A 17,163-nucleotide genomic window follows, 5' to 3' on the forward strand; every position below is an offset into this window, starting at 1 on the left:
CAGCTTAAGCCCCCGTATTTGTTCACATTTTGGCAACTTTCCACCGTTAAAAGTGTGCTGAATTAGCCACTAAAAGTTCCTGTTTGCAATATATCCATGTATGTACAGATAACTATCACTGCGTTACTTAAATACTGAAGAAAATGTTAAAACATGGTAATTCTCTGGCAATTCTGGATTTATGGATATTTATATGCAATCAACATCAAATGTTATGATATCCTCAGGAAGTATAAGTCGCACTGAATGTAAAAATATGTATATAATGTATGTGTGTTCAGATTTGACTGAGTTATGACTCAAGTAGAAGGAGTAAGAATTTTGATGCAGTAGTTTTCCTGCAGTCTGCTGAGGGTTTTAAATGCCTGAAATCCCTCCATGAGACAGAGTTAGCACATTACGATTGTGCCTCTTTTAATATGCTTTTCAAATGATAAAATACTAAATACTTCTTTAACTGCTGTCAAACATGCACTGGGCAGACAGACAGATCGACTGGTACAGGTGTACTAAAAGAGAATCACGCTAACACATGGAGATTCAATTTTCTGCCTTTCCATTTAACTGCTGGCTGTATTGTGGTTTTGTTAAGCATATTAACAGATCGCTCTTGCTCTCACACACATGCACTTGGCGCAGAGACTCTGGTATAACTACATAAACAGTAAATTATTCCCTGACGTCTCTCAGGTTACGGAGCGGTGGATCCAGGACAGCCTGTGCACACAGGTGTTTAGAAGAAGAGTCCACCCACACAGCATGTGAACAGTCTTCCTTCTTTCTCTCAAATAAAAAAAGCAAGGAAGTATTTGATAGAAAAAAAATCCTACGCTTTCTTTTGGTACAAATCCTTCTTTGTTTTATCTATTATCTATTATTAGTTTCATATGTTTTCTGAATAAAGGAATAGAAGCATGTGCAGAAGCATCTGCCCTTGTGTGGGCATCAGGACACTGAATCCTGACTGCAGCTCATGCAGAAACAAACACTGTTTAACTACACTGGAAACTTGAGATAGACTTTTTTCTCAAGAGCTGAAACTAGGATCAACCCCTGACCCTGCACTTGTTATGACTTTGTGAGACTTCTTGAAATAAATACACATTACTGAATAAGACATTAAGATTTTATGGCATCTGAAAGTACTTAGCGGTTCTCCCGTGACAAAATGGCAAATGCATTTTCCTTTTACTTCTCACACTCAGTTATTTCATTTGCATGTGCAGGATTTACTGTTTATCTCCATGTTCTCTTTCACTCTGTCTTTGGCTCAGACACTACACGGTGCGTTATCGTGAGAGGAACAGGAAGTGGAACTACCAGACCTGCCCGACTAGCGACACGGTCATTGACAACCTGAAGCCCAACACAGTCTATGAGTTCGGCGTCCAGCCCAACTCCAAGGACGGCACTGGAGTGTGGAGCAAGCCGGTCATTCACAACATCAGCTCCGGGGGCATAGAGGGTATGTTTGATGTCAGTTTATCACATGTATACAACAAACCACTACAAGCTGCGAATTCCCTAAACCTCATGAAAATCAGGCTCACGCAGAGAAAAAAAACCTTTAAGTCAACATAGTGCAAATATCTACCTACGAAATAAAACCACTCAGTGTAATATTACAGCCAGGGAACAAAGTATAAAAAAAATTGATAATTTAAAAAAAATATCAAATGATAGAGTAATACAACATCTTAGTAAATACTATATAATGACGAAAACTCTGTGTGTGTGTGTGTGTGTGTGTGTGTGTGTGTTCCACGTTTTTCTCCTCCCTGACTTGGTCAATCCATGTGAAATTTGGCACAGTGGTGGAGGGTCATGGGAGGATGCGAATGAAGCAATATTACATCAGTTGGCCAAAGGGGGGCGCTATAGCAACCAATTGAAATTGCAAACTTTGAACGAGCATATCTCAACTGGGTGGCGCTATAACAACAGAAAAATGCTTAAAAATGGCTCAAATGCGACCAATCGCTAGGTACTCCGCCATATTGGCAGGGTGTGTTTTGTAGATGACACATGGAGAGTGACGTATGACATACGTGCAACTAAAGTTGACTACCTGAACTAGCTCGCAAGCGTCACTCCGTTTTTTGTCAATGGAGTCTGGCTTTAAAGAGAGCATAGATAAGTTTCACTTTGTGATACAGAAGTTCTGTACAAATTAGAGCATATTATTTGCAATAAATGCAAAAGGTGACAAGTATTAATTGAAATTAATTAAAATAAAAATGAAAATCATACAAGCTGAAAAACTGTATTGTCCACAGAAACTAGACATTAACTCGATCATGTAATAAATTTACTTGACTTATGATGGCCCTCTATATATTTTCAGATGTATGCTGTTGACCCTGTATTATGTTATGTAATATACAAGTGATTCTGTCCAGTGGAAGGCTTGATCACATCTGTCTTATCCATTAAGTAGTGTTTGGTCTGTGAGTGTTTTCCCATAAACTTGAAATACATGTTTTGGCATAAAACAAGCTGAAGTCTATAAATTCTCGTTCATTTTTACTGCAGTTATGTTTCTCTGGATATGAGCCCAACAAAAAAGCGTAAGGTCCAGTGAGATTGTTTTCTTACATAATCCTCTCAATTATAACTGAAAACACTGTTTCTGTGCATTTTGTGTTTATGTTTGGTACGTTTTTGTTGTATCGATTTAATTCTCTTAGTTTCACATATGTCTGCATTAATCATCAGTACTTTATGTAATGTAAGGTGTGTATTTATAGACTTAGTGTAACTACAGTTTTGGTCAAAACTGAGTTATAACTGAAATTAAACCTTTGGATATCCGTTCTATCTTGTGACAAAAGTTTCTGGTTCTGGAGAAAATTGGGTGTAAAGCTGTAGTAAATGTAGTCACTGGGCTCTGTCTTGGGTTCCCGGAGATTTGGGATTCCATTGAAAATCACAGTAAGCGTATTATGTCGAATTGGGGAGAATGAGGGTGATGCCAACTACAAAAATAACAATACAATATTCGTAGCAACATTAGTGATGAACATGATGATGGTGTCAAGTAATCCTAACTTAGGTCAAACCAGATAAAATAATACTTGATGTTTTGTTTTAAAACATCACTAAGACATCAATAAATCAAACCTATACAAACTGAATCTAGTAAGAAATGAGAACCTTTTACCTCATGCTACATACTGCATTTAGTAACTACAATTTTGTGCATTTGGGGGTCATAGGTCAAATAATTGATCATGGTTTTACTTTCTGAATACCTATTTAATAAGTGCAGTATAATTTTTCTCCCAATAACACATTTGGCTGTAGAGTCAAAAAGCTTTAGCCCTTTTTCCACTGCACAAAATACCCGCTAACACCTGCTAACATTTGGCTTTTTAATGTCATGGGAATGTTATAATTAACATTCACACATGGGTCAAATGACACTGCAGTAGTCACAGTTATTAATCGGCTCTGGCTCTGATCGACATTGATGAATGGGTTAATTTTAGCCCCTTAACAGGCAAGATGCAATGGTGTGCCACCACAAATACCTTCTGTCTCCGCCCATGCAGTGCTCAAATATTGATCTTAATTAGTCTGAGTTTAAAAGAGAGACCGAATACGTAAGTGATAAATAAAAAGAAGACATTTTCACTGGCCTCCAGGCTGCGCTCTACTGTTTACTAACCTGTTTTCCAGCCTGTGATGTTTTTCTCAGTTTCAGTAGCATAAGTTGTTAGCTTCAGTTAGCCTTTGTAGGACAGTTTTTTAAAGCAGAAATTTTCATCCTGATCATCAAGATTTCTGGTTTTCTGTGGACAATTTAAAAAAAAGGTTGTATGTTTAATTAAGAAAAACCTGCACTTTGTTATATCACTTCATGTTATCACAACACTTGAAACCGAGTTTAGACAGTCTTTAAACCTTCTGCATGATTCTTTTCATGTACAAATCCTTTGACTGCTCATTCAGGGAACAGCTCTCTTGCTAATTCAGCAGTGTTTTCTTAACGGCAGCAGGAGACACAAACCAGTCCTACTGTAACAAAACCATCCTGTGGTTAACTTATATTTAGCCACTACCAAGGAACTCTCTCATTCAGTCTACCATGATGAAATGCATCTTGAGCAAAGCATGTGGTTGTGCAATGTGGTTTTGCTTAGTTCCTTCACTTTGTATTAGTTCCACTTGCACTGATTCATTTACTGATTTTCATCTTGTGTTATGTTTCTAGAGAAAGCCATCAAGAAAATCTTTAAACGTCCCATCAGCCCTGTGGTATGTATTGGACACACTTAATGTCTTATCCAAGCATAACTAAAGAATTATCACTGATATTGTGAAGCTGTTTTATTGCAGATTGTCTTACATTGTGTTGTATTAACATGTGAAATGAAGCAAGTGTCATAAAGTAGTGAGAGTACAGAGAAAGCACAGGTACAGCTCTTCTTCTCAAAAGAAATATTTTTGAGAACAGGGTGTTTATTTGGAGCAGGCAACATGCTTCAGAGTCCATGTTGTGCACTTTAGTGAGCTTATGCTATTCTCAGGGTTGTTTGCCTCATTAGTTTTCCATCCAACTACTGAATGGAAACAGCGGCAGCACAGCCAGGACCGACCAAGCCAAGAGAGCAGTCTGTAGCTAGCTAACTTCTAGAGTGGAATAAAACACAGGAAAAAAGGAGATGAAAGAGCATGATGGAGAAGGAAGGATAACAGTGTGGAAATGAGCTGAGAGGAGAAAGGTGGCACTGATTTACCGACAGCGGAGGGTTGATGTGTCACGTGCTCCTGGCTCTGCGCTCATAAAACATCACAGCTGTTGAGAATCAGCCACAACACTTGCCCCTTATTTGAAGAGGAAAACTTCAAATAACGAGCTCCTCAGCAGGGACTTTACTGATTCGACATGGAGCAGAGGGCTTAGAAGTTATGAAAGAGGCAGAGGCAGAGATGGCACTGAAGTCAAACGCTAACACTCAGACTTGCTGTTGTCATTACAAACACTAATGAGCAATTCTCTCCTTTGTGTTTTTGTCTTTGACTCTTCAGAAACCTTTAACGCCAGTCAAGCAGCCTTTCCCCTTTTCTCCGCACCATGGTAAGCCAATAGAGACATGCTGCTTTTGGTCAAACCCACTGAACCTTTTTTTTTAATACAGCAGCAGAATTTTTATCACATTCTGTGATTTATTGCTGCTCAGAAATGTTTGTTTCAGCCCTTCTCACTGACCCCTGCATTAAGACTCAGTGCTAGAAGAATTTTAACTAGAACTTTTGATTTATCGTTTCTGCAGACAGGACCTCATCATATCCTGTCTAACTTTTTTCTTTTTTTTTTTTTTTAACTTTCATTTTGCTGGTTTGTTGCAGATGCCACGTTTTTAAACTGTGAGTTTATGATGATCGACTTAACATGAAATATTCAAGATAACAGAGAGACCACTAAACACAACACAATCTACCACAAATTGTCTTCATTTTTAACAAGTCCTTCATCACGTTCCTCAGACCATTGCTGAGCAGTTTTTGCAACATGGCATGGTACATTTTCCTGCTTTCCCATGCCACTGGGAAATGCCATTGCAATGAGAAGAGGTACTCGGTCTGTTTGGTTGGGTGGAGCGCATCAAGTGACATCCACATGTTTGTCAGGAGCCAAGGTTTCCCAACAGAACATTGCATTGTAACAGGACGATTAATGTTATTCACTTTACCTGCTAGTGGTTTTAATGTTTTGGCACAAGTCGCAACCTTAGACACCAGGGACAAATCATGATCCTCTTGAGCTCCTTAAGTGAGAAGCCATAGATTGGCAGAGCAGCATGTAAAGGCAGATTTCAAGCTAATGTGAAAGATGAATTGAGAAATTTAGTACTTTATCTAGACTTAGAAGAGAAAATCCCGCACAATGCTCATACATTAACATTTATTCACTCAAATTGTTATATTTCAAAACTCTATCTGGGTCATTTGTGGTGAAAAAGTCTAATGAAACTATAGCGATTTTAGTGTCAGTCGAGCAAAAAATGCGCTGGAATATATGTTTGAATAGTTTTACAGTTTCTGCGAAAAACAAGTGGACTTCCTAATTCATGCAGCTCAAATATATAAAAAAAATTTGCTAAGTTGGGGCTACATTTCAGTGAACGTTGCAAAGTTCCAGCACATATGACTGATTTATTATGAATTTTCAATATTTTAAACTTTAGCCAGTTGTTGTAGTGCTCCAGCTGTGACTATTAGCCCAAAATCATAGTTGCAGCTGCAATGAGAATGAATATTATAGGACTTATGTTCCTCAGGTTGACAGAGACATGACTTGTCATCATTTCAACTTTAAAAACGATAATATGTCAATGTATGTTTACAGCTTGCTTCTGCTGCCACCATGTGGCCAAAAATCAGGAGATGCCAGGTTCAGAAATTCTAGGAAAAAACACTGGATAAAGATTGAACATTTCGCCAACACTTACAACACAGGAATAAAATGCAGGGGACTTTGTTTTGTTCAAAACACATTTTGCTGTTGTGAAATTTATGCATGATGATAATTCCTTCGAACAACTCTTTTTCAGGACTATGAGGACATCTCATGTGTGACTCATTGACTTAAATCTTTCCTCCCTTGTTCTTGTCAGTTCTCCATAACAGGACCCAGGGCAGACCGCCCGTCTCCCGGAACATAGCCCCAAAGACAACTCTTGGTAATGACTTTTCTGACCTAAAGCTGAGTTCAGAGGTCAGAAAAACACTGCTGACCTCAGGTCTGACTATTCTACCTGACTTCTCCCTCACTGTCCTGCTCATTGTTCACTACAAATACACTAGGTTTTTTGTACATCGTTCAGGACATACAGTAATAACTCTTCTCCCAGGTCTACTAACGTACACTATTTTTCTCAGCTCCCACCACAACTACTAAACAGGAATCTCTGTCAACCCCTGAACCCACACGGCCTGTGGTCACCAAACAGCCAATCGGTAAACAGTGAATCCTGGTACTTCTTCAGAAAAAGCTTAATGGCTCTTATTCAGGCTGAATGCAGTCATAGTCTTGGCAGACTGTAACTGAAAAGGCTGTCAATGCTTTACAGAGTTCTTTGTATTTAGCTGCATGAGTAAGAGTAGCATGCGATGAGTGAGTACAGCAGTCAGACCCTCCCTGTGGAACTCGATGGTGTCAACTGTTTGGGTTGTAATGAGCGGAAGGTAGGTGGCCTTGGCTGCATGGCATTTTAGCAAAACAACAAAGCTTGCAGGTATTATTAATGATGGTTAACAGGTTCTGTTCTGTATGTCAAGATATTTTTACAGTAACTTATTTTAAAGATATAATGTACAGTGTCATCTCAGAACCTTGTTAGATGCTGTTTAGTCAATCAATACATTTCAGATAAGTCATCTGAAATATCCTCCTGAGACCCTGTGTCCTTATGTAACGACATCACATTTGGGGTTTGCTTGGCCTTATACTTTATTCTACTTAACTAAGACCGGTCGTCCTCATTCGTGGACACTTTCTATGCCATCAAGCGGTAGTAAGAGCACAATATACTGATCCACATAAAAATGATATGGCAGCCATCTCTGCCAAGTCGATCTGCAGGTGATTGCAACACAAAAGTGGGCAAGGTCCAAAACCAGATCAAATTTTATGGTTGACACTTGTTTATTTATGATCAATAATGTTTTTAGTTTGATATGGGAACAAATTTGACCAATTTTAGCAACAGTAACAAGCTGAGACGCTGTTCAGGACATTGGGACTTTTGTATCGTGTTATTTGAGGACATTGGGAGCTAATTATCATTGACAATGTTTAGTTTTTTTTTTTTATACTTATCGGGTCCTACTGATCCCAAATAGCTAGGGGAAATTAAAGATGCATACCAAACAAAAATTCGGGTCTCAGGAGGATATACAGACTGTATTTCCTAATTATTTTGTGTTTTTCTCGAATGTCTTCACCATTTGTAAAGCCCTGATGGGTAAATACGGGGGGGGGGGGCCCGTATTTACAGTGTGATTATTCATCACCATTTTTGTTGATTATAGCCCTGAAGCTTTCGCTTTTTAATGCAGCGCAGGCGATGGTGTAAGATCTGCATGACAGAACTGCATGCACCAGAAGTTACCTCTCTCCCACAGGAAGTCAAGCAGAATTTTTACCTGTCTTGTATTACCCTGTCCTTTTACATTCCTTCATTCAACATTTATCTTGTATGTCATTTCCAAGTATGCTTATTCTTATCAAGTAAAGCTAGAGTGTTGCCACACAAATGGCATGTCCCTATACAGGGACTGGATTTGGGCATGGTGATATGGAGAAAATCAAATATTACCATATTTTTGACCAAATACCTCTATCGATATTGCAAGGATATTATAGGGTTGACTACTGGTTCTTTTAAAAAATATTTATGCAATGAGATTTCAGTCAGGAACACTTTTTCCATTTGCAGTATTATATTTTGTGGTATGGCTCTGTTCTTGGGCCTCTCTGCCTTTCCTTGGGCCTAGGCAGAAAGCGCACATCCTCGACTTCCACGCGCCTGCGTGAAAAGCCTTAAGGCAGAGAGAGCACACCTGTCTGCCCTTCCACGTGCAAATGAGGAAAGCCTGAGGCAGAGAGAGCAAACCTCCTGCCCTTCCATGTGCCAACATGGAAAGCAGAAGGCACAAAGAGCAGCAGCAAAGACTCCCCAGAAACAGACCAGAGCAGCATCAATGACACAAATGACATTGATAAGTCAGACACAGCATGAAAAGGAGGAGCTGAGGTGGAGGCAGATTGCGAAGCAGCCTGCAGAGGAAGCAGCAACAGTAGACAGGCCAGAGCAGTTTAAATAGGGCGCCCTGAATGAGATTTGCCAATTTGTTGTATTGAAAGGAATCATGTGATCTATCAGCTGACTCTCTGACTCTTGCTGGGATGTGAGCTGAGCTTGACATTGTGTCCTGCCTGAACGAACACTATGCTAAATTTTTGATAATCCTCAGTAATGCGAATGTAATGAACAAGTGGGTAAAGGCAAATAATAGAACAGCTAGAACAATCAGGTAAGTTCAGTAAATCACATCACTTTTTGTAATGCAGTCTTTTAAACCAGAAAAAGACAATACTTACGATAAAATGATATCCAAGATCTAAGACAATATCTACTCTCAAATCACAATATTGATATAATATCAATATTTTGCCCAGTCCAAGACTGGATACATCTGAATACAACCAAATAGACCTGTTCAGTTTCAAAGGCTTCTTCAAACACAGCCTGAGTTTGAAGGATGTAACTGTATTCTTTGCAATCCTTTTTATTCCTAAATCCATTTTGCATCAGTAAGTCATTCAATGATGCATTCATGAGCTGATTTGGAGGATCCAGTCTCTGTATTAGTAGTTTCCATTTGATTTTGATTCACAGGAGGCAGTTCCAGGAAATAATCATTTAACCGATGTTCCCTGTTCTTGGTTGAATGGTTAATTCCACTGAATTAGCCAAGAACCTACAAAAGCAGAGGTATTTAAAACATTCCATGGCCATAAAGTTAAGTAGAGGTACTAAAAGCCTGGAATTCCATGTTATCTACTGCTGTCTTTCCCTTCCTGCTATTTTTTTTCACACTCTCTCTTATTTTCTGACTTCCTCTCTTTTTCTCTCTCATTCTCTTTGACCAAGGAGAACATCTCATCAGATTGAGCAATCAATTTAGAATGGTCGAAAGTCCCGCAGCAAGCAATCAGTCATCGACTATTAAACCCCCATGTGTCATAGCTTCTTAGAGGCACAGCCAATGGATTTGGGTGGCTGTCGCTCACAGGCATCCTGGCCCTGGTAGCTGAGTCTGTCTGTAGTAACACGGCTGTTACATTTCAAATACCTCCATATGGTCTCTTTGCCTTTGATATTGGACCCCCTCTATCAGACATGTGCCAGGTAGAAGGTATTGTGTAACCACAGCTTTAGTCCAAGATTAGCACTGTGAGTTCTCAGCCCAGAAGCTGCTGGCACTTCTGCTGATCGAAATTTCAGCTGTTCCCTAACTTTATGTCTTTATGTCTTGCTTTCGTCATTTTCTAGACAATTAAATAACATTTTTTAATTTCATTTTGTAAAGGAATCTTTCCTACTGAAAATCATTTTTAAAATTACATTGTACAGGACAGTATTGTGGCTTCATGGCCATATTTTCTCTCTCTCACACAACCCAGGAGGAGGAGACCACTCCAGATCTGTCTTGCCTCCTTTCACAGAGTGCCCCTTAGCTCCCAAGCTCCCTCCTCCACCACACATTACAGCCACTGTGGCAGCTGTGCCAGCCACCCAAAGAAATCTAGAGAAACATAAAGAGCATCCTATGAGTCAACCACAACAAAAGCCCCGCTCCCAACCTCCTGTACAACCTCAACCCCCCCAGCTGCAGCCGCAGTATTGGCCATCACCACAACCAAAGCCCCAAGCCCAGAAACCTCATCTACAGCAGGAGGTGAAGGCTCAACCTCAACCACAACCGAAACCCCTTTTCCAACCACAATCCCAGCCCACATCCCAACCGATACCCCACACCCAACCACATCCCCAACCAACATCCCAGCCCATACTCCAGACCCAACCACAACCAAAATCTCAGCCCATACCCCAGACCCAAACAAATCTCCAAACAACATTCTTGCCCAGACTCCATAACCAACCACAAACAACACCCCAGCCTATACCCCAGACCCAACCACATCCCCAACCAACATCCCAGTCCATACCCCATACCCAACCACATCCCCAACCAACATCTCAGTCCATACTCCATACCCAACCAAAACCAACATCCCAGCCTATACCCCAGACTCAACCACAAACAACATCCAAGCCAACACCTCAGACCAAACCACAAACAACTTTCCAGCCTAAACCCCAGACCCAACCACAAACAACCTCCCAGCCAAAACCCCAGACCCAACCACAAACAACCTCCCAGCCCAAACCCCAGACCCAACCACAAACAACATCCCAGCCCAAATCCCAGACTCAACCCCAAACAACAGCCAAGCCTACACCTCAGACCCAACCACAAACAACATCCCAGCCCAAACCCCAGACCCAACCCCAACCAACTTCCCAGCCCAAAGTCCAGACCCAACCACAACCAAAGTCCCAGCCCAAACCCCAGACCCAACCCCAACCAACATCCCAGCCCAAAGTCCAGACCCAATCACAACCCCAACCAACATCTCTGCCCAAATTCCAGACCCAACCCCAACCAACATCCCAGCCCAAAGTCCAGACCCAATCACAACCCCAACCAACACCTCTGCCCAAAGTCCAGACTCAACCTCAGTCACAATCTCAACCAAAGCCACATACCCAGTCACAGCCTCAAACCACAACCCAGCTCCAGGCTGAACCACAACCTCAACCAACATTACAGCCCAAGTACCAGGTCCAAACTCAAACACAACCACATCCAAAGACCCAGACCCATTCTGAAGTTCAAACACCTCCACAGCCCACAACTGTGGCACATCCTCAAACACCTCAACCAACACTCCATCACATTCCTCAGACCCAACAAGTACTGCCAAAGTTTTACACCCAGCCACAGCCTCAACCACAATTTCAATCAACAACTCAGCCACAAACCCAAAAACACCCAAAACCTAAGACCGACTGGCACTCTCAGCCACAACCTACAGTAAAACCCAACCCAGAGCTTCAACTAACCACCAAGCAGCAGTCTAAAGCCCAGCCAACACCTAAACCAAAGAGCGAACTCAAGCCCAAAACACAGCCTCAGCCAAAGAGTGAACCCAAACCCAAAACACAGCCTCAACCAAAGAGTGAGCCTAAGCCCAAACCACAGCCTCAACCAAAGATTGAGCCTAAGCCCAAAACTCAACCTCAACCAAAAAGTGAACCCAAGCCCAAACCACAGCCTCAACCAAAAAACAAGCCAAAGCCCAGACCACAGCCTCAACCAAAGAGTGAGCCAAAGCCCAGACCACAGCCTCAACCAAAAAGCGAACCCAAGCCAAAAACGCAGCCTCAACCAAAAAGTGAGCCAAAGCCCAAATCACAGCCTCAACCAAAAAGTGAGCCCGAGCCCAAAACACAGCCTCAACCAAAGAGTGAGCCAAAGCCTAAACCACAGCCTCAACCAAAAAGTGAGCCAAAGCCCAAACCACAGCCTCAACCAAAAAGCGAACCCAAGCCCAAACTACAGCCTCAACCAAAGAGTGAGCCCGAGCCCAAAACACAGCCTCAACCAAAGAGTGAGCCCGAGCCCAAAACACAGCCTCAACCAAAGAGTGAGCCAAAGCCCCAAACACAGTCTCAACCAAAGAGTGAGCCCAAGCCCAAAACACAGCCTCAACCAAAGAGTGAGCCCGAGCCCCAAACACAGCCTCAACCAAAGAGTGAGCCCAAGCCCAAAACACAGCCTCAACCAAAGAGTGAGCCCGAGCCCAAAACACAGCCTCAACCAAAGAGTGAGCCAAAGCCCCAAACACAGTCTCAACCAAAGAGTGAGCCCGAGCCCAAAACACAGCCTCAACCAAAGAGTGAGCCCGAGCCCCAAACACAGCCTCAACCAAAGAGTGAGCCCAAGCCCAAAACACAGCCTCAACCAAAGAGTGAGCCCGAGCCCAAAACACAGCCACAACCAAAGAGTGAGCCCAAGCCCAAAACACAGCCTCAACCAAAGAGTGAACCCGAGCCCACACCACAGCCTCAACCAAAGAGTGAGCCTGAGCCCAAAACACAGCCACAACCAAACAGTGAGCCCGAGCCCAAAGCACAGCCTCAACCAAAGAGTGAGCCCGAGCCCAAAGCACAGCCTCAACCAAAGAGTGAGCCGATGCCCAAACCACAGCCTCAACCAAAGAGCCAACCCAAGCCCCAACCACCATTTCAGCCAAAAAAGCAGCCAAAGCCTCAACAACCACCTCAACCAAAAAAGTCTAAGCCTCAACCTAAGCCTCAAACAAAGGAACAAGAAACTCACCCAATGATTCAGCCACAGCCCCAAACACAACCTCCAACAATGCCCCAGGCCCAACCTCAACCTACTCCACAACCACAACCTCCACCAAATACCCTGACTCAGTCCCCGCTTGAACCTCTACCCAAGCCACAACCTGAACCTGGGCTTCACACCAGGACCTACTCTGATCCCACCACGGTCTCCCCAAGGCAGACAGTCCCTACGGGTAAAGACCCTTCTTTTTGCCATCAGCAATCAAATATTAAGGACATATCTAGAATTACATTTTAAAAGGGGCATATTGACTTAGACACTGATTGTATTTGTATTTGTATATGAAAAAGTGATCAAATCAGATGTACATTTTTATTGTCAGAATCTGGTCAATAAATTCCACAGCAGTCCATATACACATGTGCCATAGAGCTCTGATTCTCTGTCTGAGCCGGGTTCGAGCCAGGCTGTAATTTCTCAATATTCCCCCAAGCTTGTATCAGGTCGGGTTCTTGCCAAATAAAACTGGCAGTTCTTGTGCGTAAATGACATGAGTTGCTATTGACTGAATCAAAAGGGAAAGAGATCTGCACCTTTCCAGAACTGTGACTACATGTTGCGACGACGCAGACCTCCTGTCCATTTTTCTAAACTGAAAACCATTTCCCTGAGTGGAAACAAAGCTTTTATTTACTTTGATTTTGCAGATAATAAACAATAAATTCCTCCACTAAATAGCATTTTATGTCTTATGTATTATTTATCCTGGCTTCATATGGGTACAGGATATCTCGTTAGCATAATGCTAGCATGTTGTATTTGTTTGGAAAATCCATTCAGTATAAGAAATTTGTTTTGTCTGTGAACCCTGTGAGCTGTAATGGAGCCAAATTTTGTACCTGTTCCTTTGTTAAATGTTGCTGTTGTCCCTGGCCTCATAGATGATATGTCCGTTAGCTGCTAAGCTAATTTATGCAATGTAAAATGCCATAGGCTTGTGCTAATAACGTTAGCATGTTGTATTTGTGGGGAAAATGTGTCCTGGTAAAGAGAAGTGCTTTGTCTGTGAATCTTGTGAGTTATAGTGAAGCTGATTTGTGTACTTGTGTTTGAAATTGTGGCTACTAAGCCATGTGTAATGTGTGTTTTGAATCAATTCACAGAAACCCCACCACCAACTAGTGGTTTGGAGATGTAATTGCAGAGTGACACAAACAGACCACCGCACAAGTATAAATGCTCATAATGGCAAAGATCACGTGTAGGCTTTGCACAGGCTCTGCCTAGAGCTTACACACAAGTATAAATCCACCTTTAGCTTGTAATAAATGTGTTCATATTTAAAAATACATATTTATGGGTTTTCAATAGGGCTCAGGCCCAAAACTACTGCCGTGGCTCGGTTCTGGCTTGGACAGTAACTTTGTGGGTTTAAGTAGGGTTTGGCACTAATTTTTGGGCCTGATCAAAGCTCTTATGTGCCATCAAAATTGGTCCAATCAAAGTTCAGTACTGTCTGACTACATTAAAGAGTTTTCTCTTCATGGATATCATGATCACAACAAATACCTGTACTAGATGTACTGATTTAAAACCAGCAATAATCTCCTTGTCCATTATCTCCATTATCTCCATTATGCCCCCTTTAAAAGTATAAACATATACACCTATATATCATCTTAGATAAAGAGTGATAAAGAGTGAGTTTTCTCTCATACAGCTCCTAGTCGACCAGAAGAGGGCAAGCCTCTACCAAGACCTGCCCTGGCTACAGAGAAGGCTGGTAGTTACAATCAGGGTAAACACTGTGACCAGTTTGTCCCATTACCATGTCTGCTGTTTGTCAAGTCACGTGGAACCCAGTGCTTTCAGTCGTATTTCAAACCATTGGATGATGTCACTGCTTCCCCATCTCCATCTCCATCTCACCACCCTACACACCCCATCATTACACCCGCCTCCATGTGTGCTTCCATTTCCAGCCCAGCACACTCACCTCAACCCTGCCCACTCACAACCAGAGCAGTCTGGCTGGCTTTCGATGTCGTTTATGTCTCTCTGTCATTTTCATTCATTGTCCACTGTTCTGCATTCTTTTCACTGATGTGCTCTGTCATTTATTCCATCTAGGTAAAGTGGAAGGAGTGAATCGTCCCTAACCTCCCCAATTGCTTTTCTGCTCATCTAGGTACTGGCGTCCGTAAGCCATCCGTTCCTGAAGCTCCTCGTTCTCCCATTAGCTCATCAGTTCCTCCAGCAGGAAGAAACACCACGCTGCCCCGCACCCGGGTTCCTCCTCATTCCACTCGTACTAGTGGCAGACCATTTTCTCCATCCAAGACATTCACCTCCTCTCACAGCTCCAGCACACCTGGGGGTAATGGAGAACTCACTTCCCTTTCTCTCACTCTTTCTTCCCATGTAGCTACCTCAGGTTATTCTCTCCTGTCAGCACTCTCTCACGCTCTCATCTGCAGCTGTGCATCTGCAGAAGAACGCAAACAAACTCACATGATCTGTGTTTGAATGCACACAATATACACATGGATGCTTGTGTCGTTCTCCTTCTCACGCTCCATCTTCTGCCTCACCTCCTCTCCACAGTCCATGTGTTCTCCGTGCTCTGCCACATGTGCTCGGTGTGTATTTCACAGTTTTACCACGAGCATCAGTGGCGTCTCTGGGGTCAAGGTCGTTAACATGATTTACAGTCCCTCGCGCTGGCCGGGTGGGAAGTCTGGCCACAGCACTGGCCAGGACACACCACATTTTACACCAACCACGCCAAGCCAAGCACTGTGCAGACAGTACAGCCGCCACAGCCAGTTTCTCTTTTTCTTTCTTTCTTTGTATCTCCTCCTTTCTCAAACACACCCGCACACTCCCCAATGAATTATGGAGAATAGAGTGAGAACTGTCAAAGGACTGAATTTATGTTTTAAAGTCATGGCTATTCCATTTCTATGTGCAGAACATCTGTAAAACCAGGTTGAAGATGCAAACAAGTCATCAGCTTTATTTTCACTTACATTAGACAGTGAGAAAATAGATGCTGAGAAATGAAGAAAGACAGAGAGCATTTTTTCTTTTTGACTTTCCTCTTCTTTGGTATTTGTTGACACAGTTACACAAAACATTTTATAACAGACCTTTCTCTCCCTCCAACAGCCGATGGGGCGCATCATAGGGGCAATGCTCTTCCTAAACCTGTGGTGTGGTCCAGAGAGAAACCTGGTAAAAACAAACTGAGATAATCACCTGTCAGCGCTCTTCACCCACTAACCTAAGAGGCACTTTTATGTCCCGTCCCATGCAGTGCTTTTGTCACAGTCCTCTCACGCTTTCAACTTGTCTGTCACTGTGACGTTTTGTGTCTGGTCGTGGTCTGTGTTGTCCAATAGTCCCAGTAGCTTATACTTGACTGAGACTGAAGCCATATATAATTCCAATCTTGGCATATACCTGTCCTCTCCACATTGTTTAGTCTACTGCACATATGGACATGCATTCAGGAACTGGTTTGAATTAGCTTGAGAATAGCTTTAGCCTGCTTGTTGTGAAAGGTGGATGTGGTTTGTCCTTTTTTTTGGTCAATCACATTGTTTCCATTCTGCCAGGCAGGCTCAGTTAATTAGAGTAATTGAATCCATCCCAAGTAGTAATGCAAACCATGTCTGGACCACATGTATTAACGGTGATGCTCCACTCACTCCTTGTTGTTCAGAGTTGTGAATAGAGGTTGTGCTTCAGTCCCATGTCACAGCTGGTGTGTGTTATTTCTGGAAACTGTGGCAGTTTCAGAGGTCTTCAAGGAGTCACATGGCTCTCTGGAAGCAACTCTACAGAAAAGATTTGTGCCTGCCACCCTGCACGTACATCCAAGCAAAGAGCTCATAATGACTGTTTGTACCTGAGACTTAAGCTCAATCCCAACACACCCTTTGCCTCTAGCACTGAGCCCTTAGCCTTTCCCTTTCCATGTACATGTCTGGTGCTAGGGTGTCCCGATTCCAACACATTCTCACTGCGACCTTGTCACGTATCGATGTTTGGTCGTGAACTTTCCACATCCACATACGATGTGCATAGTACCCTGGGTGCATTGGTTGTTGAAGTTCTGGAACACTGTGTCAAGTTCTGCCTGTTACATGCATTGTCTTCTTTCAAAATACACTTTTGTTTTAACAGGAAATTTACCATTTAAATACAGTC

The 17,163-nt window shown here is 42.4% G+C and overlaps 1 protein-coding gene across 2 annotated transcripts in view; it reads left to right on the forward strand.

Annotated features, from left to right (window-relative positions):
* LOC125899348 (target of Nesh-SH3-like) overlaps positions 1-17,163 on the forward strand; it is a 51,659-nt gene that overhangs the window by 17,224 nt on the left and 17,272 nt on the right. The window contains exons 5-13 of one of the 2 annotated variants that reach the window (XM_049593569.1): positions 1,275-1,465; positions 4,214-4,257; positions 5,032-5,080; positions 6,621-6,686; positions 6,886-6,963; positions 10,196-13,183; positions 14,672-14,749; positions 15,140-15,328; positions 16,120-16,185. In XM_049593569.1, coding sequence (XP_049449526.1) covers positions 1,275-1,465; positions 4,214-4,257; positions 5,032-5,080; positions 6,621-6,686; positions 6,886-6,963; positions 10,196-13,183; positions 14,672-14,749; positions 15,140-15,328; positions 16,120-16,185 — 3,749 coding nt within the window. The remainder of the gene's footprint in view (positions 1-1,274; positions 1,466-4,213; positions 4,258-5,031; positions 5,081-6,620; positions 6,687-6,885; positions 6,964-10,195; positions 13,184-14,671; positions 14,750-15,139; positions 15,329-16,119; positions 16,186-17,163) is intronic. The other variant, XM_049593571.1, reaches the window with a different exon arrangement.

Source organism: Epinephelus fuscoguttatus, linkage group LG13 (genome assembly GCF_011397635.1).
Source record: "Epinephelus fuscoguttatus linkage group LG13, E.fuscoguttatus.final_Chr_v1".
NCBI lineage: Eukaryota > Metazoa > Chordata > Actinopteri > Perciformes > Serranidae > Epinephelus > Epinephelus fuscoguttatus.